At 36.5% G+C, this 26,176-nt stretch overlaps 1 protein-coding gene across 2 annotated transcripts in view; it reads right to left on the bottom strand.

Moving 5' to 3' along the window:
• The window catches only part of LOC150077311 (N(4)-(Beta-N-acetylglucosaminyl)-L-asparaginase), a 182,294-nt gene extending 162,589 nt beyond the window's left edge, over positions 1-19,705 (bottom strand). Inside the window, exon 1 of one of the 2 annotated variants that reach the window (XM_090386107.1) lies at positions 19,626-19,705. In XM_090386107.1, the coding sequence (XP_090242233.1) occupies positions 19,626-19,629 (4 nt within the window). In that variant the 5' untranslated portion in view covers positions 19,630-19,705. Of the gene's footprint in view, positions 1-19,060; positions 19,195-19,625 lie in introns of those variants that run through there. The other variant, XM_090386106.1, reaches the window with a different exon arrangement.
• Between the last annotated feature and the right edge of the window lie 6,471 nt (positions 19,706-26,176).

Here is a 26,176-nt window from a genome sequence, read left to right as displayed (position 1 = left end):
TTCAAAAAAACATATGACTTGGACTTCAAAAAAACTAGTTTCTGTTACAATAGATCGTAAATCGGCATTTGTCTCTCTTTTTAAATACAAATTTGAATGAGAATAGCATGAAAATGAGGTTTCCCTTCTTCCAGTGCATTCTACATCAGGGGAAATTTGAGTGCTCAAATGTAGAGAACCATGTTGAAAAATTTGATGCATTTGGTTGTGAAAATCATGAATTACATCTGAGGCTTTGAAAGGATGCTATGACTGTGATTTTGAAGATCTTATTGACTTTGCGAACGCGAGACAGCTGAGCAGAGGAAAAGTACTGGAATGATTTAACTCTGCTTCCTCAAATTTGAGATTTTCTTGTTGAGAAAAGTCAGATCGAAAATTTTTTTGATATTGAGAGTCCTTTGTGGCAATATAATTTACATTTTCTGTGGAATATCATGGCTCACCTGAATGAATTAAACATGAAGCTCCAGGGAAAGGGAGTTAAGTAATATGTGAGCACGTGCAGCATATTCAATAATTAAAGTCAAAACTGAACCTTCTTATGGCACAAACTCAGAAAGATGATTTGACCCATTTTGCAAACTTGGCTAAATTTCTAGAAAAAAATTAGGACTGTGGTCTACTCGACATGAAGCAGTAGTTCTATGTAAATTGGATTAAACAGCTGTCTCCAAATTTTGAATCACACTTTTCTGATTTCAGTGACTTCGAATTGGCATTTCAGTTCTTGGTTATCCATTTCACTTTGATATTGTAAATTTAAGCAATGAAATTGCCACCCTTCTGTTTTGATAAATGTGAGTTTGAAGATGACATGCTTGCTCTTCACAGTCTGACACACTTGAAAGTTTGTCAGAATTCTTCAGGCATGCAGATGTGGGAATCAATACTGACCAACAAGGATCTTCCAACTTTGAAATCAGGCATTTTGAAATTATTGTCACGTTTGGATCAACATGGGTGTGTGAATTGACATTCTCAATGATAGGATTCATCAAGTCAAAATACATATAGAATTGTTGATGTCAATTTAGAGGTGGAGCTGGAATGTGCATTTACTTCAGATATTCAGCCAACATTTATGCAACTTTGTCAGACAAAAGAATTGCCAAATTTCATATTTAATTTTCAATTTGAACAATTTGTTTTGTCATTTTACCTTAGTGTCCGTAGATTTACCGTTTGCCATTGTTATATAATACAACATTATTTCCGGTACTAGAGAGCATTAGCTTAGTATAGTATATAGTATTATTGATTACTCAGTAAAATTTATTAATCTTGTTAAACTTCATTATCAATTAAATTGTACTTTTTTAACAAAATACATATAATGACTTAGATTTTACAAACGTAACATTATTATTCCTGGAAACGGTCCTCTGGGTAAATAACTTGATACGGAAGTTATAAAACGAAACTCAGAGATAATACTCGATACTGAGAAAAAAAAAAAAAAAATATATATATATATATATACAGAGGGATTCACTACCAGTGCGACAAACTTGCAGGAGGTGTAGGGGCACAAAAACGAATCGGAATCACATAGCATTGCAGGGTCCGAAATGCCTTCGTCATGCAGTAGAGGACGTTGAATGGGAGGTCGTGTGAACAGCGATCCCGCTGGAAGTCAGCATTTGCGAACCGGTTCCCGAGGCAGTAGGATGGACGGGTATTCAAACATTAAAGTGGCTGACATGCACCTCGTGTATGGAGCTGCGGACTGTAATGGGCGAGCCACTCTGCACTTGTACCAGGAACGTTTCCCGCACAGGCGTGCTCCTCATCATACGATTTTCGAACGTGTGCACAGAAGGTTATGTGAGACTGGTTGTTTGAGAGCGAACGACGAGGACGCCAGACAATGAGGAGAATGTCCTAGGTCTTGCAGAAGGCAAACCGAGTATGAGTACTCGAGCGATAGGCCAACGATTGGGTATTTCCCAATCCACTATATGGAGGATAATGTCAACAAACCAAATGAGTTCATACCATCTGCAACGCATCCAATCGTTGGAGCTTGCGGATTATCCACTCCGGAGGACTTTTGCTACTTCGTTTCTTCAACAGAAACGGTTCGCAAATGCTGACTTCCGGTGGGATCACTGCTCAAGCGACCTCCCGTTCAACGTCCTCTACTGCATGACGAAGGCATTTCGGATCCTGCAATGCTAAGTGATTCCGATTGCTAAGCGATTCCGATTGGTCTTTGTGCCCCTACACCTGCTGCAAGTATATCGCACTGGTAGTGAATCACCCTGTATATATATACATATATATATAGTGTTATAACTGCATTGAGATATAAGTTTAGATCATGACTCAGACCAGAGAAGCAAAGCAAAAGGCTCAACCTAATGGGAGTGCTGTGGCTCAGGGGAGAACTGAGGGGGAGGCAGTTGCCCTCTGAATCACAGCCTTTTAAAATGCACTGCTTGTTTGATGTTTGTGGAGCAATCAGGTATGGGACATGATATTGATAAGGGGAATGTCTTTATGTGTGTGCGATGCAAGGAGTGTGAGGAAATCAGGTGACAACTCAGTGTTGTTATGGGCCTATATGAGAGCTTGAAGGACAAGGTGGATGCCCTTGAAATTGAGGGCTCATCAAGCACTCAGCTGCCCACATCAACGCCATAGTTTGCACCTGATCGTCATGAAACCCCCAAGGCAGAATGTGCTGGTCCCACAGAAACTAGTAGTTGTCGGTGACTCTATTTGTCAGGGAAACGGGGAACATGGTATGTAAAAAGGATAGGTGGAACAGGACTATGGTTTGTCTACCAGGGGCAAAGGTTGACGTTGTAGAGCAGATATCAGCTTTTAAGGACACAAAAGGTGACATTGTTGAACACATTGGCACAAATGATATTAAGAGTAGGTGGGCTTACTTAACAAGTACAGGTCACTGTTGAAAAAAAGCCATGAATTAGGGTTCAATTTGAAAGTGTCTGCAATTCTGCCCAGACACAATAGGAGGGTGTATATGATGAGAACTTCGTTGATCAATTCGGCCCTGGAGAGCTTGTGCAAGGCTCAAGGGGTAGAATTTTTCTCAGCCTGGTCTGTGCTTGTTAATAGGAGAGACTGCTTCTACAGGAATGGGATACACTTAAATAGAAAGGGTGCAAGAATATTTTCTGATGCTATCGAGGCAATGTTAGGTGGGTGGGAAAACTGCTAGCTTAGGGGGATACACAGACTAACAGATTAACAGTAGCCGCTGGCAGAGGTGAAAGTGATTCTTGCACTGCTTCTATTGGAATGAGCAGCAGCCTGGAAAACAAGATGCAGGGGATTTCAGAGACTGCCGGGAGTCATTGCGATAAAAGGAAACGCATGGGTTGTATTAGGGTAGCTAAGAATAGGAACAGGTGCATGTATATTTGTGTGTACACCAATGCTAGGAGTTTGGTAAATAAATGTGATGAATTTGAAGTGTTGGTCAAAACATCAAAGGTGAATATTGTTGGGATATCAGAGAAGTGGTGTCACAGAGATATAAGGAATGCAGAACTGGAATTTGGGGAGTACAATGTGTACAGGAAGGGAGGAGGGGTTATGCAATTAGTTAAGAAACACATAAAAACCAAGGAAGTGCAGCAAGTGGACATTGCAGTGTCGAGTCAGTTTGGCGTGACATAAGCACTAGGAAATCAAAATTGAGAGTAGGAGTGTGTTATAGGCCTGATGAGTATAATAAAAACTGTACAGGGAAATAGAGTGGGCCAGTAAATCAGAGAGTCTTATAATGGGGAATTTTAATTTCCCAGATATTGACTGGAATTTGTGGATTGGTCACTCACACACTAGCAAGGCTTTTGTGGATTTATAGGATGATTGTTTTCTACATCAGCATGTTTGGGAGGCAACTAGAGGGAGTAATACTCTTGATCTGATTATCAGTAGTGATTCTTCATGCATTAAGAATCTGCAGATAAAGGAACCACTAGGTGGCAGTGATCACAGTGTGCTGAAGTGGGATTTACTCAAAGAGGTAACTACCATAAGGGGTAAAGGGAAGGGTTTTTGCTTTCGTAAAGGCGACTACGATGGTCTGAGACAATATTTAAATTCCATATGGTAACTGATGATGTTACCAACAGCAAATTCAAAATGGGAAGCATTCAAAGAACTTATCTTGGAAGCTACTAGGCTTTATATACCAACTAAGAAACATTGTTCAAGGTTTAGGCCTAAATGGATGTCAGATGAACTAATGAGACAGATGGCAGAGAAGAAAAATGCATGGGATACATATAAATTGACATGTGACACAGAAGTCTATGATAGATATAAGCTGGTCTGTAACCAAGTTACAAAGGAGGTTAGGCAGGCGAAGGCAGATTACGAGAAATCTTTGGCAAAGGATGCAAAGAAAAACAGCAAAGAGTTCTTTATGTATGTAAACTCTAGAAGGAAGGGGATGAATCAGATTGGTCCCCTGGATATCGAAGGTTCAACTGTTGATGATGCTGTTCAGGGGACTAACAAACTAAATGAGTATTTTGCATCGACATTCACACAAGAGGAGTTATTCAGGGAGGGGAATGCCAGAGGTGTATTCAACTCTGGCAGTAAGCTAGATAATCTTGTAATAACTGAGAGTAAAGTGGAGGAGAAATTGTTGAAGATAAACACAAGAAAGGCACCTGGGGTGGATGGGATCTATCCAGTTATATTAAAGGATGCAGCAAAGGAAGTAAGCAAACCCTTAGCCATAATTATGAGAGCTTCCTTGGACTCAGGAGAGGTACCCATAGACTGGAGATGTGCAAGTGTGACCCCAATTCACAAAGGAGGATCAAAGGCTGACACAAGTAATTATAGACCTGTCAGTTTAACTTCTGTTCCAGGAAAATTAATGGAGGCACTGATTAAAGAAGCATTGCAGGATCATCTAGACAAGACTTCAGTTATAGCTCAGACACAGCATGGTTTTATTATGGGAAAGTCCAGCCTGACCAATTTGATTGGATACTATGATGCAGTCACAAAAGAACTGGATGGAGGGAATAACTTTGATATTATATATTTGGATCTTAGAAAGGCTTTTGATACTGTTGCACATGGAAGACTGCTGCACAAATTGGAGCAGTGTGGCATTGGAGGCAAATTGCTGCTATGAATAAAGGGATGGTTGAGGGGAAAATACAAAGAGTAGTAATCAATGGACACTGCTCATCGTGGACTAATGTTATTAGTGGAGTCCCTCAGGGTTCATTGTTGGGTCCATTATTGTTTTCTGTATTTATAAATGACATTGATGATGGTATATCAATCTTAATGTTCAAGTTTGCAGATGATACAAAGGTTGGCAGGGTTGTTAAGGACACTACTGATGTTATGCTGCTGCAACAGGATCTGCAAAGGTTGAGCAGATGGGCTGAGAGGTGATAAATGAAGTTTAACATTGACAAATGTAAAGTACTACATATGAGAAACAGCAAGCCCAGAGCAACGTATCAACTCTGTGGAACTACACTGACAGTGGTAGAGTATGAAAAGGACCTGGGGGTAATTGTGCAGACAGATATGAAGTTTTCTGCGTAGTGCAGACAGGCTGCAAGAGTAGCTCATTGTGTCTTGTCAATGATATACAGGAATTTTTCTAGCAGGGATCAGATGATTATTCCCTTGTATAAGGCAATGGTCAGGCCACACCTTGAGTACTGTATACAGGTCTGGAGGCCTCATTTCAAGAAGGATGTAGAGCTGCTGGAATGAGCACAAAGAAGGGCAACAAGATTAGTGAATGGAACAAAGGGTTGCTCTTACTTAGAAAGGCTTAAGTTTTGGAAATTACAGTGTCTGGAGACTAGGCACCGGCGAGGTGATCTGATAGAGGTGTATAAAGCCTTGAATGGTTTGAGCATGCTCAATGCCGATGGGATTCTTCCTCTTGCTCAGAATAATCACCTGAGAGGGCATAAATTCAAATTGAGGAAAGACAGATGTAGGATAGACGTGCGGAAATTTGCGTTTAGCCAGCAGGTAGTTGGTTGGTGGAACAGACTTCCATCCCTTGTTGTGGAAGTTGATAACCTAAATAAATTTAAGGCTCAGCTGGACAGGTATTTTGAACGAACAGAGGGGTGAAGTGGAAGTGGGTTTTTTTTTGGCTGATACTGCATAATCTTGCTTTCTTGCATCATATGCCTCTACTAATACTAATACATCACTCTGGGGTTGCTGCTTCCCATATGTAGTAGTTTACATTTGTCAATGTTAAACTTCATTTGCCACCTCTCAGCCTATCTGTTCAACTTTTCTAGATCCTGTTGCAGCAGCGTAATGTCATTAGTGTCCTTAACAACCCTGCCAACCTTCGTATCATCTGCAAACTTGGACATTAAGCTTGATATACCATCATCAATATCAATATCATTTATAAATACAGAAAACAACAATGGACCCAATACTGAACCCTGAGGGACTCCACTAATAACATTAGTCCAAGATGAGCAGTGTCCATTGATTACCACTCTCTGTCTTCTCCCACTCAACTATCCCTGTATCCCTAGCAGCAATTTGCCTCCAATGCCACACTGCTCCAATTTGTGCAGCAGTCTTCCACGTGCAACAGTATCAAAAGTCTTTCTAAGATCCAAATATATGATATCAAAAGTTATTCCCTGCATCCTTTGTGACCACATCATAGTATCTAATCAAATTGGTCAGGCAAGACTTTACCCTAACAAAACCATGCTGTGTCTGAGCTATAACTGATGTCTTGTCTAGATGATCCTGCAGTGCTTCTTTAACCAGTGCATCCATTAATTTTCCTGGAACAGAAGTTAAACTAACAGGTCTATAATTACTTGTGTTGCCCTTTGATCCTTCTTTGTGAATTGGGGTCATATTTGCACATCTCCAGTCCATGGGTACCTCCCCTGAGTCCAAAGAAGCTATCATAATTATGTCTAAGGGTTTGCTGCCTCCTTTAATATATTTTGTTATTTTATATAATTTGTTATTTTATATATTAACCAATAATGGGAAAAATAACTTTTCCACGGGGGGGGGGGGAGAAAGTTGATTAAAGAAAATTTTAAGTTAGAAACTGTAAAACTGAAAGATTAATATATTTAGGCCAAATTTAACATTAAATACAAAAATTCCATAACACCTCTAACTAAATAAGCACCCATTAAAAAATCCATTCAGATATATATGCCTAGTCCTCTGTTGCAACTAAATTGATACAACACATCCGCATATACCATTAATCTGGAGAGAGTTTTGTTTGAATCAGATTTATTATTAAAGGAAATTTCTGAAGTCCCCTTCACTGAGGCTGTAGTTAGCCAATTTCAAGTGGAGGCAGCTGAGTTTCTCCCATAAGTTATTACCAGTTTTTGAACTTGCATGACATGGAAATGAACCCATGACCACACTCTACAGACTAATTATCCATGATAAATCAAAAGTAGCTCCACAACTTAAAAGTTTGCAAATGTGTTTGCTATAGTCAGTATATGGTGACAGTGATAAAAATACAGAGTTACAGTTGGAGTTTTCATACCCATTTGTTACTGATTGCTGAATTTGCCACATCACATTTCTGCTTAAATTGCAGACAGTGATTTAATTTTGTACATGGTTTGACGAATTCTGTTCATCAATTTACAATTGGCATAACACTTTTGTAGCTACCAGGTGTTCTGTGTACTAATGTAAGAATACCAGCAGGCTTACCATAAGAGAGGAAACTATTGAGGAAGCAAGGAATGTCATCTAAAGTGTGCAAAAATCAACGTATCAGGCCAGGTCTTAGCATACCATAAAAAAAAGTAGCATCTAAAACTGTATCACAGTATACTGACATGAAATTTCTTTAACCTTGGATTAAAGAAGTTTCGACCTTTTTTAACCTTTAACAAGAATGCTCATGTGCAATACCCTTTTGTTTTAGTTATAAAAAATTAATTTTTAGCTTTTTTACTGAATTGAAAACAGTGATCTATTAATTATGATTTGATAAACTCAATTAAAAAATATCAAATTAAAATAAATGAGAGTAACTAACAATGAAGAAAGTGTTTATCATACCCCGAATCGATCCACCTCTTTTTTAACCCTACTTTTAACCCTAACTTGAAAGTTGCCCCTCCTGAAAAAAACAAGTAATTTCCATAATTTCTACTCAATTTACAAAATTGAAACTCGCAATATACATAAACAGAATTTTTTTCTTTGATTTCCTACCTTTAGCGCTGAGCAAAAACTATTAATTCACTCTAAAACAGCAAAAATGTAAGATCACATTTCAATTTATTAAATTTTGATGTCGGCAAAACAAGATCCAAGCTTTGAAAATAAAACGCGTTACTTCATTAGTTCAAAAATTCGCGCGTCATCTGGACGCCTCTGGCTAAAACGAATCAACACAAGCGGAGAGATAATTGACTGATTGAGCTTACGTCATTAGCGTTACCAACGTGATCCAAGGAGAAAATAAAAATGGGCCATACTCCAATATACGGTGCCCCCTTGTTATTGGAAGCCATACTGGAAACGGAAGGAAAACAAAAGAAAAAAACTAATCACCACAATGCGCATTTCATAAAAAAAAAAAAGTTCGCTTTATTGTAATTGTTTTTAGAGGACTAAATTGGAACAGCAGTTTCATGGATGTATATCTGATCTTACGAAATTTCAAGAAAATATTTCTATTCATAGCTGCGTTATAAACTTCGAAAAGTGATGTCCAAGGAACTTCGCACGTATCTCACTTGGTGTGCAAACGAAAAAAAAAAATTGGCTACGAGTAACGGATTGCGAGAATAATCCGTTACTCGTATTGTAAGTAATTGTTACTGAATACTTCGATATTTCCTCATACCATCAAATTTTTTTCATCACACACACGCCCGAAAAATTCAGCACAAAGTGTCATATGTTTCGATGCTTGAATTCCATTCTGAGCTGCAAATGTAATTTCTCTTCTCTTGCACTGACAGAGAAAATGTTCACCGAATTAAGGAAAACAGGGTTCATCTTCCTGAAATTTCCAGTTTCCTTCATTCACTTGAAGGAGAAAACTCCTTATGGGAGGGAATTCACTCTTTCCAGTCAGACAAGAGAGAGTGAGTAAAAGTAATTTTTTGGTGAGGAGAAGGCCGGGAGATTGTCAAAGGTTCAGAGCTGTAACTTTCATCTCAGATGCTGAGGTTTTAATTAGTCAGTTTCATCGCGGATATGGAAGTTCTAATAAATCTATTTCTTTATTGCATTCAGTTTCACAACAGATGCTAATAAGTCAGCTTCATCCTAGGACACCTAAGTCTCAGCTTCACCGTAGGACTTAGGCGTCCTACGGTGAAGCCGATTTTCGTTTTTTGTACAGTAATTGTTTTCAGGAACAATATTTTGCAAAAATCCCTCTGGACATGTGTATATGTAAGGGCGGCACCTAGAACGTTTGTTCAACTCCGCCTCGTGTCTCTGTGAAGAACAGTATCACTACAAATGGGCCAGATATGTGTGTGACGTACGTTTGTGTGTTTTATGTGTGTGTGTTCTGTTGTTATGTTCTGGCCTCTTGGCTACCCAGAAACATCAGTCACCTGGACAGATGGTTCTGGGTACTGTCTCAAGAGAGACTCTGACCCACCTAGTGTTGCCAGAAGGTGGATCAGATTCCTCTGGGGGGCCCATTCCAGAGGGAGGAGATAAAGACAGAAGAGCCCAAAAAAAAAAAAAAAAACACCACCCGTGGTGCAGTTAGGGAAGAAAAAAAAGTAAAATAATAATAAATAAATTAATAATATATATATATATATATATATATATATATATATATATATTAAATAATAATGATAAAAAATAATAATAAATAATAAGAAGGAAAAAAATGAGGAAAAAAAAACAATGTGAATAAATTGGCTGCACTAGAGTGGGAACTCAAGGCAGAGCGGGCGAAAAAAAAAAAAAAAAGGAATAAAAATAATATAATAAAATAAATAAATAAATTGGCTGCACTAGAGTGGGAACTGGAAGCAGAGCGCGTGAAAAAAAAAGGAATAAAAATAATAAAATAAAATAAAAATAGAAATAAAAATAAAATAAGTAAATAAATTGGCTATGCTAGAGTGGGAACTCAAGGCAGCGCGTGAAGAACAAATTAAATAAATAAGAAAAATAATAATTTAATAAAAATAAAGAAAAGAATAATTTGATTTAGAAAATAAAGAAAAGAAAAATAAATAAATCTGTGTGGGGGGGGGGGGGTTACATGTGGTATATATATATAATTTATATTTAGATTTATTCCCCTATTTATTACTCCCCACTTGCGTGTCTCACTTTCAACTTCACAGAAGACTTCAGGTTTGGGGGGGGGGACTTCTAGATGTATATTATTATTCCCTTCGGATGAGCTTGTGTCCAGCACAACAAATAATTACACAAATGTTATATATAAAAACAAGTTTATTATGCATATTTACAGTTAAATCATAACAAATCTCATTAAGAATAGAATTACACTGTTTCAACACCAAGGTACTTACAACATATCCAGTTTCTTCCTATCTAACAGGCTCTTTTACAAATTTTTGTTATCTCACCCTTCTCATTACGCATACACAGGTTAAATAGTTACACTCTTTATACGCTCACCTTATTTCTGCTCCTATTACAACACAATCAATCATACCTCATAGGTGTCAATAACACTTTTTATCATTAAAGTTAAATATATCATTGATATCTTTAACCAGTGTCAGTTACAAAACATGATTTGACCAAAGTACAATGTTGCATTCGAACACACTTTTAAGGTTTGGCAATATACATAAATTTTATCTCCACACATTTAATATTTCTATTCTTACTACAATTCCTTCCGTTCACTTTCTCATCTTCAATACTATCCTCCTTATTCTAAATTACTGCCTAAACCAACCATAATTGCCTTAGAGTAGATTTTACTACTATTTGGTTCACCCATCTAATCTTATCTTTATCATTAAATTCCCCATTATCGTATTACAGTCCTTTCACTAGTATTTAACTTACAGTATTCTCGAAATAACTTTCTCTTATCATTGAATTCCCCAAATATCGCACTACAGTCCTTTCTCTAGCAGTTAACTTACAGAATTCTCAAAATAACTTTCACTTACTTAAATTCTGTGATCAGGTGTCTTCATAAGGGCCTTCTATCCTATCCTTATCCAGAGCTGCTATCTTCCGCTATCCAGGGCATTATCATACGGCATTTGCAACTGCTACTCCGCTTTCAGGATCTGCTACTTTGCCTTTCAAGACTATTTCAGGATATTATCGCCTTCCTCGGTGGACTGGGTTTTCTAAGGGAATCTTCTTCTCTCATTCTCACTGTTTGCAGAACTTCCTTTAACTACCCCTTTCCCGTTCATCTCCTAATTTCTCACTCATTACATTACTGATAACCCCACTTCGACTTTTTTCGTCGGCTATTTCTTCATCATCTTTCAATCAACTCTTCCCGACTCACCCTTTCACTAGCACCGCTCAAAAAGTTCTCCCCTCGTTCTTTCTTTTTTTCACTCCTCTTTCTTTTTCCCTTGTGTCCATATCCATCCACAATTTGCTCCGGAGTTCGCCACACCTCTCCAAAAGTGTTTTCTACCAATCTTCTTCTTTCTTTTTCATTTTTCTCTTTTCATTTGTTGGAAGGCCTAGTTCAGCCTACCCCCGTAGCACGTGATTCACTTACCCCTTTTTTACAACCTGTTGACATCTGTTGTGTTCTTTGATGTCGGCCGAATACTCCAAAACAACTCTTCCTGTCTCATAACAGCTTGTCCCTATTGCACTCAAAAAAACCACAAAACGTGACACTGGATACCATAGCGTCTATTTTTAGAAACTAGTGTGTGCTGTTCAGAATACGTTTCCGGTGTGTGACCCCTCATAAACCTTAAGTTGTTTATTTCACCAAACCCCCTGCTGTGTTTGCCGTAGTATTCTCTGTCTATTCCCTGCTTTAACGTTAGTTAATGCTAATGGCTCTGTTTTCGTTTCTACTACCCACTAATTTTATAATTCTTACTGAATAATTCTTATTGCTGAAACTGCGGATATTGCCATTTTATCCTACTAACGGCAAGAATCCAAAGGAAAACTAACTTCCAACGTCTTTATAAAAAAATATTTTATTTTTGTAAGATTTTCAAATCTTACAAAAATAAAATATTTTTGTAAGATATTGAATAGTGAATTTATTCGGCTTCTGTACTAAAACTGAATTTCTCCCTTTGCGATGACATCAAAACGTAACAAGCAAATATCTTCTAACAATACTTTTTGAGCAGCCGTTAGTCGTAATCTATTAGCTTTGTATTGTTACAAATATTGCAGTTTTGTGAACAATACACATTTCAAGAAAGAAACGTTATTCCTAGTGGATGCGTTTTGTTTTCTTTCCTTTGATGTACTAGTTTTTGAAGTTTATAACGCAACTATAAATAGAAATACTTTCTCGAAATTTAGTTACAAGATCAAACCCAGGAAACTGCTGTTCCGATATTGTTTACTAAAAATAATTACAATAAAGCAAACTTTTTTTTTTTTTTTTTTATCAAATTCGCATTGCAGTGTTATCAGTTTTTTCCGTTTACAACAGATGAATTTCCTTGATCTTCTGTTCGTAGGAGCAATACACGTTGAAGAAAGGAAATACGATCTGTTCTCCTTCCGAAAACGTTGCTGCTGTTTCGTTTATTGCTAATTATGTCAACTAACAGTAGCTTGCCCTGTCTTGTTTATTTACCTTCCTCCCCTTCCCATGTGTGACGTAGCCTCCGCCATGAAAACAATTTCGCTCTGTAAAGAGAAACTCCCCCTCCAAAACAAACAAACAAATCAGGTGTCGTGTTTTATAAGCCATAGGTTAATTACGGTGGATTTAGAAAAAAGGCCTAAAAAAATGCACACTTGATGTCACATTTTTGTCATTTGCGTGAAATTCAATAGAAGATTTTGAAAATTGAAGTGGGAAAATTTAAGAAAACAGTTCTGGCTCCAACTATAGCGAGTTTCAGCTATGTAAGTAGAGTAAAAATTATAGAATTTATTAGTTGTAATTTGATCTGGGTAGATATTTACCCAGGGGACCGGATCAGTGTTTGAATTTTCAAGGTAACTGATCCCCAGTTTGAAACGCAGGTGCTTGTGTAGCATCTGGCAGATGCAATGTGAATTTAGGCAGCTGTTCATGTTTAGCCAGTGAAACCAAAGCTTTATGGCAACATTAGACACCAGCCTGATATTTCACAGACACCACATGGGAATGGGAGTTGCATAGACAAAAGATAGATGCTTTTATTTGCTGAGCATCTGTTAAATGCCAAACAAAAATTTACTGTCTTGTAAATTCACAGTATATTGAAATGAAAACAAAGGAAAAGGTACATGGGAGTATTTGATTCCATTTACATATAAAAAAAAAGTGGCACCAGTCAGATGCAATGTTAGCAATGTTAAAAATATAACTTACTGTCCAGGGTAATGGAAAAGCATTTTGCTTTTTCAAAAGTGATTACATTGGTCATAGACAGTTATTAAATTCTTTTAAGTAGGACCAACTGATGTTCACAAGTGTAAATAATAAATGGGAAGTATTCAGGAAAGTAATTGTAGAACCTACAGTACTAAGCTTTTCATACCAACTAAAAGATATTGTACAAGGTTTAGATCTAAATGGATGTCACATGAACTGATGTGACTAGTGGCAGAGAATAAAAATGATTGGGATGATTAATGATTATCAGCTGATGTAGAAGTCAACAGTAAGTATAAACTAGTCCACAATCAAGTTACTAAGAGGACTGGGCATGCAAATGCAGATTAAAAGGAGGCTTTGGCTAAGAATGCAAAGTAGCAAGAATTTCTTTCCTTATATAGTATTAACAATAGGAAAAAAGGGATGACCAATATTGTTTCAACAGATATAAATGGCATAACTACTGATGATCTCATACAGGTTGTTGTCAAACTCAATAAATATTTTGCATCTACATTCACATATGAAGCAGTGTTAGGGATGGGAGATACAGAAGTATATCAAATTCTAAATTATTTTATGATAACTGAAAGGAAGCTGAAAGAGAAATTTCTGAAGCTAAAAGTAAAAGAAAGGCAGCCAGAGACAATGGAATCTATTCAATTATATTAAAACCTGCAGCAAGAAAGGTAAGAAAACCATTAGTCACAATTATGTGAGCATCCATGGATTCGGGGTGGGGGGAGCACACTGTGGATGCATAGATAGCTCTCCTAATCACAGCAGGGGATCAAAAGGTGAAATGAGTAATTACAGACCTGTAAGCTTGACATCTGCACCAGAGAAAATATTGGAAACAGTGATTAAAGGAGTAAATCAGAGTATGGATCTGTTAGGTTTTCTCTGACAAATCTGATTAGCTACTGAAGTAGTCACAAAGGAAACTGAATGCAAAAAAAATAAATTTAACATGGTATACCTAGATTTCAGTAAAGTTTTTGATAATGTTTCACATGAATGATTGCTGCACAAACTAGAACAGTGTAGCACAGTGGGGAAAATTACTGTCAGGGATGGATTGGACTTGGCAGTTAAGAAGTGGCTGCAGCTGGGGCCAATATCAGTCGTAGAATATTACTGCAGCAAAAAAAAAAGACCAAAATTGTTTGGAACTGCTGGGGCTAACTACAGCCAGTCTACCCTTGGTTACTTAAATGCTGTGTAAAAAGGGAAGGCTGAGTGGCAGGAAGTAGTGCTTATTAATGATCACTGCTCTTCATAGATTAATGTCATGAGTGAGATCCCTCAGGATTCAGTGTTAGACCCCTTATTGCTTTTTAACATTTATATGATACCACTGCAGGCACATCAAGTTTAATATCTGATAATACAAAGGTGGGCACAGGGTGGTTAATGATAGCAATCAGGATATGATACTGCAACAACACCTGGACAAATCAAGCATATGGAATGAAAAATGGCAATTCAGGCTTAATGTTTATAATGCAAGATACTTCATTTGGGAAGCAATATTTCCAGAATAACTTACCATTTGGATGGCAGCAAACTGAAAGTTAATGGAGAATGAAGAGGCCTAGAACCAATTGTGTAGTGTAACATTGTAGTTCTCTGATCACTGCAGAGAGGCTTCTAAGACAGCTGCTGGGGCTCTGTCAATGATATACAGGAATTTTTTTCAGTTTGGCCAAAGATGTGATTATCCTGTTGTATAAGGCAATGGTTAGGCAGCATCTTGGATATTGCATACATGTTTGGAAGCCACATTTCAAGAAGGGGGTAGATCTATTCAAAGAGGTGCAGAGGAAGAGCAACAAGATTAGTGAGGGGCAAAGAAGAATACTCTTATTGAGAAAGACTTGCATTTGGAAAATAGGCATCTGCAAGAATACTGATTGAACCATTTAAGGATTTCAATGAGTCAAGTAAACTAAATGTTGATGGCATCTTTATTCTTCATCAGAAGATACATGCAAGGAGAGAGAATATTTAAAATGGAAAAGGGAAGTTGCAGGATATATGTGCAGTTTTTTTGTTTTTTTTTAAGCTAGAAAGCAATTGATTATTGGAATAAACTAACATGTAGTTGTGAAACAAAAAGATTGGATAAATTATTAAGAGGGATGGGCAAATGAAGTGGGTATGATTTTATTTTCATTATTTAATAGTTGATGATGTAAAAGCTTGTTTCGTTTTATTATTTAGCCATTACTAATACTAAATTTGCAGATGGTACATCAGCAAATTTATCTCTGATCTTGCCATTACAGCTGATGGCAGAGTCGGACATTCTGAAAGGGCATGTTTATTAAGATGGCAAGAGATGGACAGCTGCTTAAATGCTTTGTGTTTCATGACACAGGCAAACTGAATGCACACACAATGTGAGTGTGGGGAAGTGAAAATCCTAACATGGTTTTGGAACACATCCAATACAGTCCCAGAGTTAAAAGTGTTTTGTCCTGCAAGTTGTTAAAAGATGTATGCCCCATTTGTCTTCACAAAAAAAAAATAATCATCAGTCCTGTATATTGCATTGGATTATCTGATCCCTCAAAGCACTCAGGATGATCCTGTTAAGAATGTGCTCTTCCAACAAAATGGCACACTTCTTAACTTTTATAATGATACTCATGGCTGTTTGGACCTCTACTTTCCATGTTGATGGGTAGGTGCATATGTCCATTTCTGTGGCTAGATTACTTACCAAAAAAATCACACTACTGGGTTTGTTTTTGTGGGGAAAGACCAGTGTTAAGGACCAGATATATAAGCCCCGCCCAACTAAGTTTTTTTTTTTTTTTTTTAATGACACCCCCAAATGGTATTAGAACCTATAATACTTAGTATCATGCATGAATTGAAGGTTGAGAAGAAGAAACTCTAACATTAGACTTAAATTTCTGTAGATCATCATTTTTAGGGAATGTGTGAAAGGAGGTTGTCCCAAAAAACTGAAGGAATAAATGAGGAAGAAGAAAAAGTCGGTTCTGTGAGTTTGAAGTTGGGCAGTCAAAGGATGCTGACTGGCTGGGATTGAGACTGGAACTGAGATCACATATATTTGTGAAATGGATGAGAAAGTATTTAGGAGGTTTTGATCTTTTCACAGACAAGTTTGCTCTATTAGTTTGACTATTCATGATGTATTCAATAGTACGAAAAGGTGGGGAGGGCATGCTGAATGAAGTAATGAAATTTTTGGATATGGCATACACATGGTAAGAATTACTCAACTCCTTGACATAACATGGCCTCAACAATGCTCCCCCACATACACACTATTCATTCAGGCTCTCTCCAGTCACAATCTGGCAGAGGAGAGGCAGCAAGATTGTACACTTGCTGATCTCGATGCCTCCTACAGAGGTTACCAATTAGTTCAGTCCAGTGGACTACCTAACAGCCAGCCTGCAAACATCATATTAGAACTGCACCCTCAAAATGTTAGGAAGGTTGGATCTCAACATGATGCCTATCATAACCTCAAAAAAGACATCAATCATACTATATGACAGAAGAGATGGGGATGTGAATGACTTGAAGGATTGTTGCAGCAATCGATACCATTACACTAGTCATGTTACTGTCTTTAGCAAGAGGTTGCTTATCATTTAGATGTGTGCTGCTTATTGTTAGAAGTCATACCGAAATTTGTAACTGTTACTTCCACTACAACTTTGAGGTTGTACTAATTTTCTCTCAGTACAATATTTCTTCTATATAAATATAATTAAAAATGATAAAACACCAAATGCGTGAAGCTACTTTTGTCTTATCCTACTATATAGATATGAGCAACAAGCTCTGATGCTTTTAAAATAATTTATATATATATATATATATATATATATAAACATATTATATAATAACATACCCAATGGGGATTATAGCATCCATTATTATTGCCCTGATAATAGCATTACTTTTGCAGAGGGCATTCAAAAGAAATGTTTGAATTTTACAAAAATTTTATATGCTATTTATATTTTTACAAGGTCTTAATTGTATATGTCTAACTGCTTATAAACCTCCAAAATTGAGAATTTATGGTTTAAAAATTTTCAGCCTTCTTTTCTTCATATCAAATATTTTTGATATGAATGCCTCAAAAGATCTAGTCATCCTGTTCTTCATAACACTGAGTCTATTTACTGCATTGTTTTGTCCTCTTTACCAACTTTTTTTTTTGTAGTAGTAGTAGTAGTTGTTATGAAAAGAATGGTGGTAACAGCACTATGTTTAAAAATAACTTGGAAACTTAACTTGCTATTCAAGTAATCAGGCTAGGTTATGATATGTGCAAGCAGTCCTGCTTGTTATTTGTTATTTTAGTTTTAGGAGCATTAGCAACTAAGGCCATATTGCTCCGGGATATGCGGTGGTCATTCCCTGACCTTTCCGCATCCTCCGTATTTGGTGGTGACGGGCTCGAACCCCGGTCTAATCAAGAAGCGTGTGCTACGCACTGCTGCTCCTTCCCACCTGGCTACGGAGGTGCCGCAAGCAGTCCTGAAAGAAACTTCAAGGCATTGATGGATCAAGGAGTTTCAAGGAGACTGATCGGTCAATCACGTTAGTGTGGCCAGTGATCCACCATTGAAAAAGAAAATAAATTTGCCGGCAGTGCCGAGTACAAATAAGTAACATATAAGAAACTGACTATTGTTGCAGGCTGAGTTTTCTGGTAATAAAAATCTGCCCATTTCACTAATGGATTTGGCATTCCCTTGCTCAAGACTGAAACTGACAAAACATGTATATTTGAAAATAATATTTGTAAATAATTTGAAAAGAAATTGTATGGGCTTGGCACACCCAGGGTCCTGAGCTGGATATCATCATTATTCCCTTTCTTGGCGATTTCCTTCTACTTCAGACTCTTGTTCTCTCTCTCTCAGGGTAACTCAGAAATTTTTTTTTTTTTTTTTTTGGCTGGTGCAGCATAAGCCTCAGGCTTCCTTGCACCATATGGCTAATAATAATAATTAATAATATTCAGAAGATAAATGAAAAAAAAAAAATAATAAAAACGAATAAAACACACAGAAACAGTGTATTTTATTCGCTAATTTTCCACCCCAGGGGATCATATCTGGTGCGTATGGGCTTGGCAAACTCAGGGTCCTGAGCTGGATATAATCATTCTTCCCTTTCTTGGTGATTCCTTTCTACTTCTCTCTTTCAGGGTAATTAGGTTTTTTTTTTTTTTTTTTTTTTGTCCGGTGCAGCATAAGCCTCGGCTTCCTTGCACCATATGGCTAATAATAATAATAATAATTCACGCGAGTACACTAAACAATGTCCACTGCTAACAATTAAATCACCCCATTAACTGCTAATAATGAAATAATAAATTACATACATACAGAGAGAGATGGTAAAATTACATATATTTTCCTTATGACATAATTGCGTTATTCGGTCCTGCCAGACTTCGAATCTGATCGCTTTGCATGTGGTTTTGTTTGTTACGATATTTTCATTGGCATTAGACCCTCACCGAGTTCTAATCAATCAATGAGCCATCACTAATTCTCATACCTTTAATAGTTGCAGTCGTAAATGCCCAAGTATTTATAACGATTGGTATATCTTTTCTGGATTCCTCAAGCATAACAGACCTTATATTATCACAACTTCCAGCAGTAATAATAAACGTAATCATAAAAAGTGAAAAATACTTTGCTGTTTTTATTAACATGTTCATTGTGTTTTAAGGCGAGAAACAAATACACAATCAAACAATATACATAAATTACTGATAAGAAAAACGTGACCACTTCGAGAAACGTGACCTCATTATTATTAAATAAATTTATTTATTTAAACTTCAAAAATATGTTATATATATATATATATATTTTTTTTTACATCAAAGGTGTATTAATTTAAATTAATTAATTTTAAACCCAAGCCAGCTAATCTTTACAAGCTGGTACCCTTCCCGTTAGTTTCAAGCAGGCATGCCGTTACTGCATATGCTTAGCCCGCTATGGTTAGTTTTAGGGTGTTATCCCTCCCTTACCATTGTTTTAAAATCGGGAACTCGTTTTCCGATTTTAAAACAGCTGAAAGGGACGGGATAAACACCGTAATTAAGACTAACCCATATAGAAGTAAGATACAGAGTGTATCTGGGGGTAATTAGGCAAGTGTCCACTTGCCGAATTATCCCCAGCGCCACAAGTTTCGGACCTATAAACTAACGCGCATGCCCAGTAAAGTTGTTAGTACTGTGTCTTTGAATTCAGAGTAGTAAGCAGTGTTGCCATTTTAGCGGTTTTCCCGCTAGATTTAGCGGAATTGCTTCAGGTTTAGCGGATAAAAATATGAAATAGCGGATAGCGGATTTTTTAGCGGGAAGAGTATAAATGTTTAGCATTTTATGTAATTTGGCAATGTAACATTTAAATTAAGAAATATTCATTTAAGAAATATTAAATTAATTGTTCAATTGATTATTTAATTAATAATAAAAATAATTCATAATTGAAATAGTAGGGATATCATATTTCATAGTTTTTTTTTTTTATAAAGCGAAGAATCGGTTTTATATTATTCTGGATTTCCCTGAGGAGAACCCCAACAATTTTACGTAGTTACGCTCGCGGTCAAACGACCTGATCATTGAGTCATAGCTTTAAATTGTTGGATCAAATCTAAAAATGTGGAAAAAATTCTAATGACGCCTTTTTTTGAAACCGCGAAGGAATGGCATTGGATAATTTTTCTTCGTCGTATTTGTTTGGCTTCCAAGAAATGCGATCCGAATTACCGACATCTCTTTCAACGTTTCTAATAACCACAGAGCAATAAGTAATAATTATTTCTAATAACCACAGTATAATAATATCTTAGTATAGTCAGTCCTCGTATAGCACGATAGTTGTATTCCTAGAAACCCTCGTGCAATATAAACAACAGGCCCTATGGGAAAAATTGGGTTAGGTGCCGACCACCCAAGATTGAACACACATTTGTAACCAAAACATTACCAAACACAATAAATAATAAAATACTTACGTATTTTATTATTTATTGTGTTTGGTAATGTTTTGGTTACAAATGTGTAATAATCGTAATAAAATACGTAATAAAATACTTACGTATTTGATTACGATTATTACGTATTTTTTTATTACGTAAAGGTCGTAATAAAATACTGCTAATGCTTTTGCTTCTATCGTAAGCAAACTTGTTTTTTGTTTGATTTGCTATCCAAACAGATGACAGCCGTTCCATCTCTTCCAATTCTTTGTGTCTTAATCTAATGGATTTTAATTACACTTTTAGTTGTTCCTGCTATCAAAGTTGTTTTTATTTTCTCCGCATTCTTTGTAATTCTCGGCGTTGCCTCATTTAGGTCTGTAGCACGTGCAATATCACATGGTCTTTCATTTCGCTCAAAGCGTTTCACGATTTCATATTTTTTCTCTATCGATAGAGGCGGACTGGCCATAAGCCTTACCTTACGGGATGGCGGACAAAAATAAAACGAAATATACCCAAAATTTTCGGAAGGAATGGTTAGCTTTTCCACAATTCAAAGACTGGTTAGTAGAGATTCCAGGACATCCAACTCGAGCAAGATGTAAATATTGCAAGTCTGATTTTACTGCTAAAATTTCGGACATTAAAAGTCATTTAAAAACTTTCAAACCTATTAAGTCAGCAGAACCATTTTCACCTAATAGATCAGGCAACTAATCTAAATTAAATTTTCCCACCAAGAATTTACAAACAGCGGAAGCTGAAGCAAAGTTAAGTTTGTTTGTTTGTGCTCATTCGTCAATACTGCCAATAAACCACCTTGGTGAATTATGTAAGAATGCATTCCAAGATCAAACAGCCAAAACTTTAAAAATTCATCGAACAAAATGCAGCGGCATTATAAAATATATCCTACACCCCCACTTTCAGAAAGATTTATTGAAACTATAGTTTGTTACTAGATGAATCAAACGATATTAGTGTAACAAAACTATTAGGTATTGCAATTGTGTATTATGATGAGCAATTCGATAAAAGAGTTTCTACATTCTTAGCTCTTGTAGAATTAGATAAGTCTAACGCTGAAAATATTTCAAATTCAATTAAAATAACGCTGGGAAATTTTAAACTTCCTTTAAATAATCTTGTGGGCATTGGGACAGATAATGCTAGCGTTATGATTGGAGTTAATAACAGCGTTTATACACATTTGAAGTCCGATGTACCCAACTTGATATTAATTAAATGCGTATGTCATTCTTTGCAATTAGCAGTATCTCATGCAACCCGCGAAACATTCCCTAGAAGTCTAGAATTCATGATAGCTGAAACTTATAATTGGTTTAGTAAATCCACCAGCCGACAAAATCAATTCAAATATTTATACAGTGCCATAAACGATGGTGCAGATCCGAAAAAGATAGTTCATTCGTGTCAAACAAGGTGGTTATCCATTGAAGTTGCTATAACAAGAATTTTAGAACAGTATATTGAATTAAAAGCATATTTTGGAATAACTCGTTTGACTGACAAATGTTATACTGCAGAACTTCTTTATTTAATGTTTAAAGATGAAAGTAATTTAGCATATCTTTTATTTTAAAAACCTATCTTATCTGAAGTACAAAGAGTAAACAAATCTTTTGAATCAAATACTGCCGATCCTACATTATTACTACATGATTTAAACACGCTATTGTCGATGATCGCCAATAAAATGTTTTTACCAAATACAGATATTGAAAGGATAGAAGAGGACATTAATAATTATTTAGACCCTAAGCCATACCAATTTGAAAGAAAAATAAATGAATTAATAATGAATAAACTTATCACAACAACAGATGAAATGGCAATAAGAGAGAGATGCCGTAATTTCTTGATTGGTTTGTATCAACAATTAAAACAACGCCTTCTAGACAACATAAAAGAATTTGAAAAATATCATTAATCTCAGTTAACAATATATTAAAGCAAAATTTTCTGTTAAATTTATTACAAAAACTTAAAATTGTCTGAAGTAGAAATTGAAAAAATTGAGCAACGGTATATAAACATTACTCTCGTTAAATGGGAAAACTTCAACAATACAATGAAGTTTTGGTTAGAAGTTTCGAAATATCGATATGCAAGCGGTGAAAATCCATTTAAAGAAATTAGCGAATTTGCATTGGGTATTTTAATTTTGCCCTTATCCAATGCAGATGTGGAAAGAATATTCAGCAACTTAAATCTAGTAAAAAACAAAACACGCAACAGAATGAGTGTTGGCACGGTTAATGCAATCTTATCAGTACGATACGGGCTCAAAAGAGTTGAAAAGTGTTGTAAAAATTGTTTTACCTGAAGTAGTGCTTCGCAAAATAGGTACACAAGAAACATATGATGAGGCGGTATTGAATTTCGAAATTAATTTAGATTTTTAGATATTGATTTTATATTAAAAACAGAAAAATAAATAACTATTTATATGTACTATTTGTTTGTTTGTTTTTATTCACTACAAAGTACAAACAAATGAAAATTTAGCGGGTTAAGTGCTAAAAATAGCGGATTTTGAGTATGCGGCTAGCGGGAAATATTATTAAGAGTTGGCAACACTGGTAGTAAGATATTCTGGTGAGAAACTGGTGGCGCTGGGGGTAATAACGCAATTCTGTCATAAGAAGATATATGTAATTTTACCATCTCTCTGTATGTGTGTAATTTATTATTTCATTATTAGCAGTAAGATCTTCAAGACGCCTAGTCAGCGTGAAGGTAGGAAAAGACCAAACCCTCCAGCACATGACGGCACAACGAAACAAATGGCCCTCAGTCCGCAGAAGCTTTCACTCCCCCTCTTACGGCAGCTAGAGGATCAGAGTGGAAGCAGAGGGTACTAAGAATCTCTGGGTACGATCAGGTTGCCATGCACAGAAACTGAACTTGACCTATTACAACGTAAGATCGCTCATCGGTGAAGACAGGATACTAGAAAATGTAAATTGGAATATCATCGGTTTGCTGAAACAACAAAAAGAAATGAATCACTTATACGTTTATCAAGTAGAAATCTGCTGTACACCAATGGAAACAGTGAAAGGAGTGATGGTGGAGTTGGCTTTCTGGTCCATAAAGATAAAAAAAAAACAACAACATTTTGGAATTCAAAAGTACATCACCAAGGATGTCAAGACTCAGCATTTCTAACAGGTATAAGCTAAAGGTTATAATGATTTATGCACCAACTTCGAGCCATGATGATGAAGAGGTTGAAGAAATGTACACCGAAATTGAGAGTCTTCTAGATGAACAGAAAACTCACTACACTATCATGGGGGACTTCAATGCTAGGGTTTGAAACAGACAAAACAGCACAGAAAGGGGAACTATAGGAAATTTTGGAATTGGTGAAAGAAGTGAAAGACTTCTGGAATTTGCAGAATCTAGAACAATGTCAATAATTAAAGCTTTTTTCAAGAAAAGTGTGAACAGAAAGTGGGCATGGAAGGGCCCAAATGGATTAACAACTAATGAAATCAACTTAATCCTCCTTAACAGAAGATATATAGTGAATGATGTTACTGTCCTGAACAAGGTAAATGTTGGATGTGATCACAGAGTGGTAAGATGCACACTTGATATAGATATAAGAAAAGAAAGGAAAAAGCTGACTTGAATAAATAATACAAAGGTCATTGAGATAACAGAAGTGGAGAAAAAGCAGTATGTACTGGAACTTAAGAACAAGTTTGAGCTTCTGCAGACTGCTCAGGACCAAGATACCGAGGAAAATATTACAACTTTCTGAAAGTGATAAAGTCCAAGAAACCTATAGATAAAAAGAAATCCAAAGAAGAAAAAATGTGCCAAGAAACACTTGTCATGATAAACCGAAGACGACAAATGAAGAGCAAGAAAAACACTGACAAGAAGAAAATTAAGTATACTGTGTTATGCAAAACCATTAGAAAGAGACTCAGAGAGGACATAAGAAGATTTAACACAAGAAAAGTAGAACAAGCATTAAGGGAAAACAAAGGATTTAAATCAGCAGCCATGAGCAGTAATACGTAAAGATAAATGATATTGAAACTAAAGAATAGCGATGGTGTACTGGTGAATAGCAGAGAAGGCATAATTCAAATAGCAGACGATTGCTAGCAGTGGGAAAGATGGATCGCAAATTAGTAACACATACAACATACCTGATATTCTTCTTGATGAGGTAGAACATGTGCGTTGAAGAAATGAAGAATCAGAAAGCTCCGGGGGAAGATGAAGTTAAAGTACAGTTGTTAAAATTGTGAGGAAGAGATATGACACAAAAACTGGCAAGAGTCTTCACAAAATACATCAGAAAAGGAGTGGCGCCTAAGGAGTGCAATAATGCAATCATAGTTTTGCCGAATAAGAAAGGAGATAAATCAAAAATTGGAAATTATAGTCCAATTAGCTTGTTATCCCACATCTACAAGTTGTTCTACAAGGGTCATTAATAATAGATTAGACAGAATACTTGATGAGAATCAACCGAAAGAGCAAGTTGGCTTTAGAAAAAGATTCTCAACTAGGGATCACCTTCACGTAATGTCACAGCTAATGGAGAAAACAAATGAATATAAAACACCATTATGCCTGGCATTTGTGGATTATGAAAAGGCATTTGACTCCATACAGCATAAGGCATTATTTCGGGCACTGGAAAAACAAGGCATAGAGACCCCTTATATTATTTACTTCTGTTCCTGGAAAATTAATGAGGGCACTGGTTAAAGACACTGCAGGATCATCTAGACAAGACTTCAGTCATAGCTCGGACACAGCATGGTTTTGTTAAGGGGAAGTCTTGCTGAACCAATTTGATTGGATACTATGATGCAGTCACAAAAGAACTGGATGTAGGGAATAACTTTGATATTATATACTTGGATCTTAGAAAGGCTTTTGTTACTGTTGCACATGGAAGACTGCTGCACAAATTGGAGCAGTGTGGCATTGGAGGCAAATTGCTGCTATGGATAAAGGGATGGTTCAGGGGGAGAAGACAGAGAGTGGTAATCAATGGACACTGCTCATCGTGGACTAATGTTATTAGTGGAGTCCTTCAGGGTTCAGTGTTGGGTCCATTATTGTTTTCTGTATTTATAAATGATATTGATGATGGTATATCAAGCTTAATGTCCAAGTTTGCAGACGATACGAAGGTTGGCAGGGTTGTCAAGGACAATACTGACACTATGCTACTGTAACAGGATCTGGAAAGCTTGAGCAGATGGGCTGAGAGGTGGCAAATGAAGTTTAACATTGACAAATGTAAAGTACTACATATGGTAGAGAATGAAAGGGATCTGGGTGTGGTTGTGCAGGCAGATATGAAGTTTTCTGAGCAGTGCAGACGGGCTGCAAGAGTAGCTCGTGGTGTATTGTCGACGATACATAGGAATTTTTCTATCAGGGATAAGGAGGTGATTATTCTCTTGTATAAGGCAATGGTCAGGCCACACCTTGAGTACTGTATACAGGTCTGGAGGCCTCATTTCAAGAAGGATGTAGAGATGCTGGAACGAGTACAGAGAAGGGCAACAAGATTAGTGAATGGAACAAAGGGGTGCTCTTACGAAGAAAGGCTTAAGTTTGCAAATTACAGTGTCTGGAAACTAGGCACTGGCGAGGTGATCTGAT

The sequence above is a fragment of the Mastigoproctus giganteus genome, chromosome 12 (genome assembly GCF_048544385.1).
Source record: "Mastigoproctus giganteus isolate SK-2022 chromosome 12, ASM4854438v1, whole genome shotgun sequence".
Classification (NCBI taxonomy): Eukaryota; Metazoa; Arthropoda; class Arachnida; order Uropygi; family Thelyphonidae; genus Mastigoproctus; species Mastigoproctus giganteus.
This window is presented reverse-complemented; position numbering and strand designations above follow the sequence as displayed.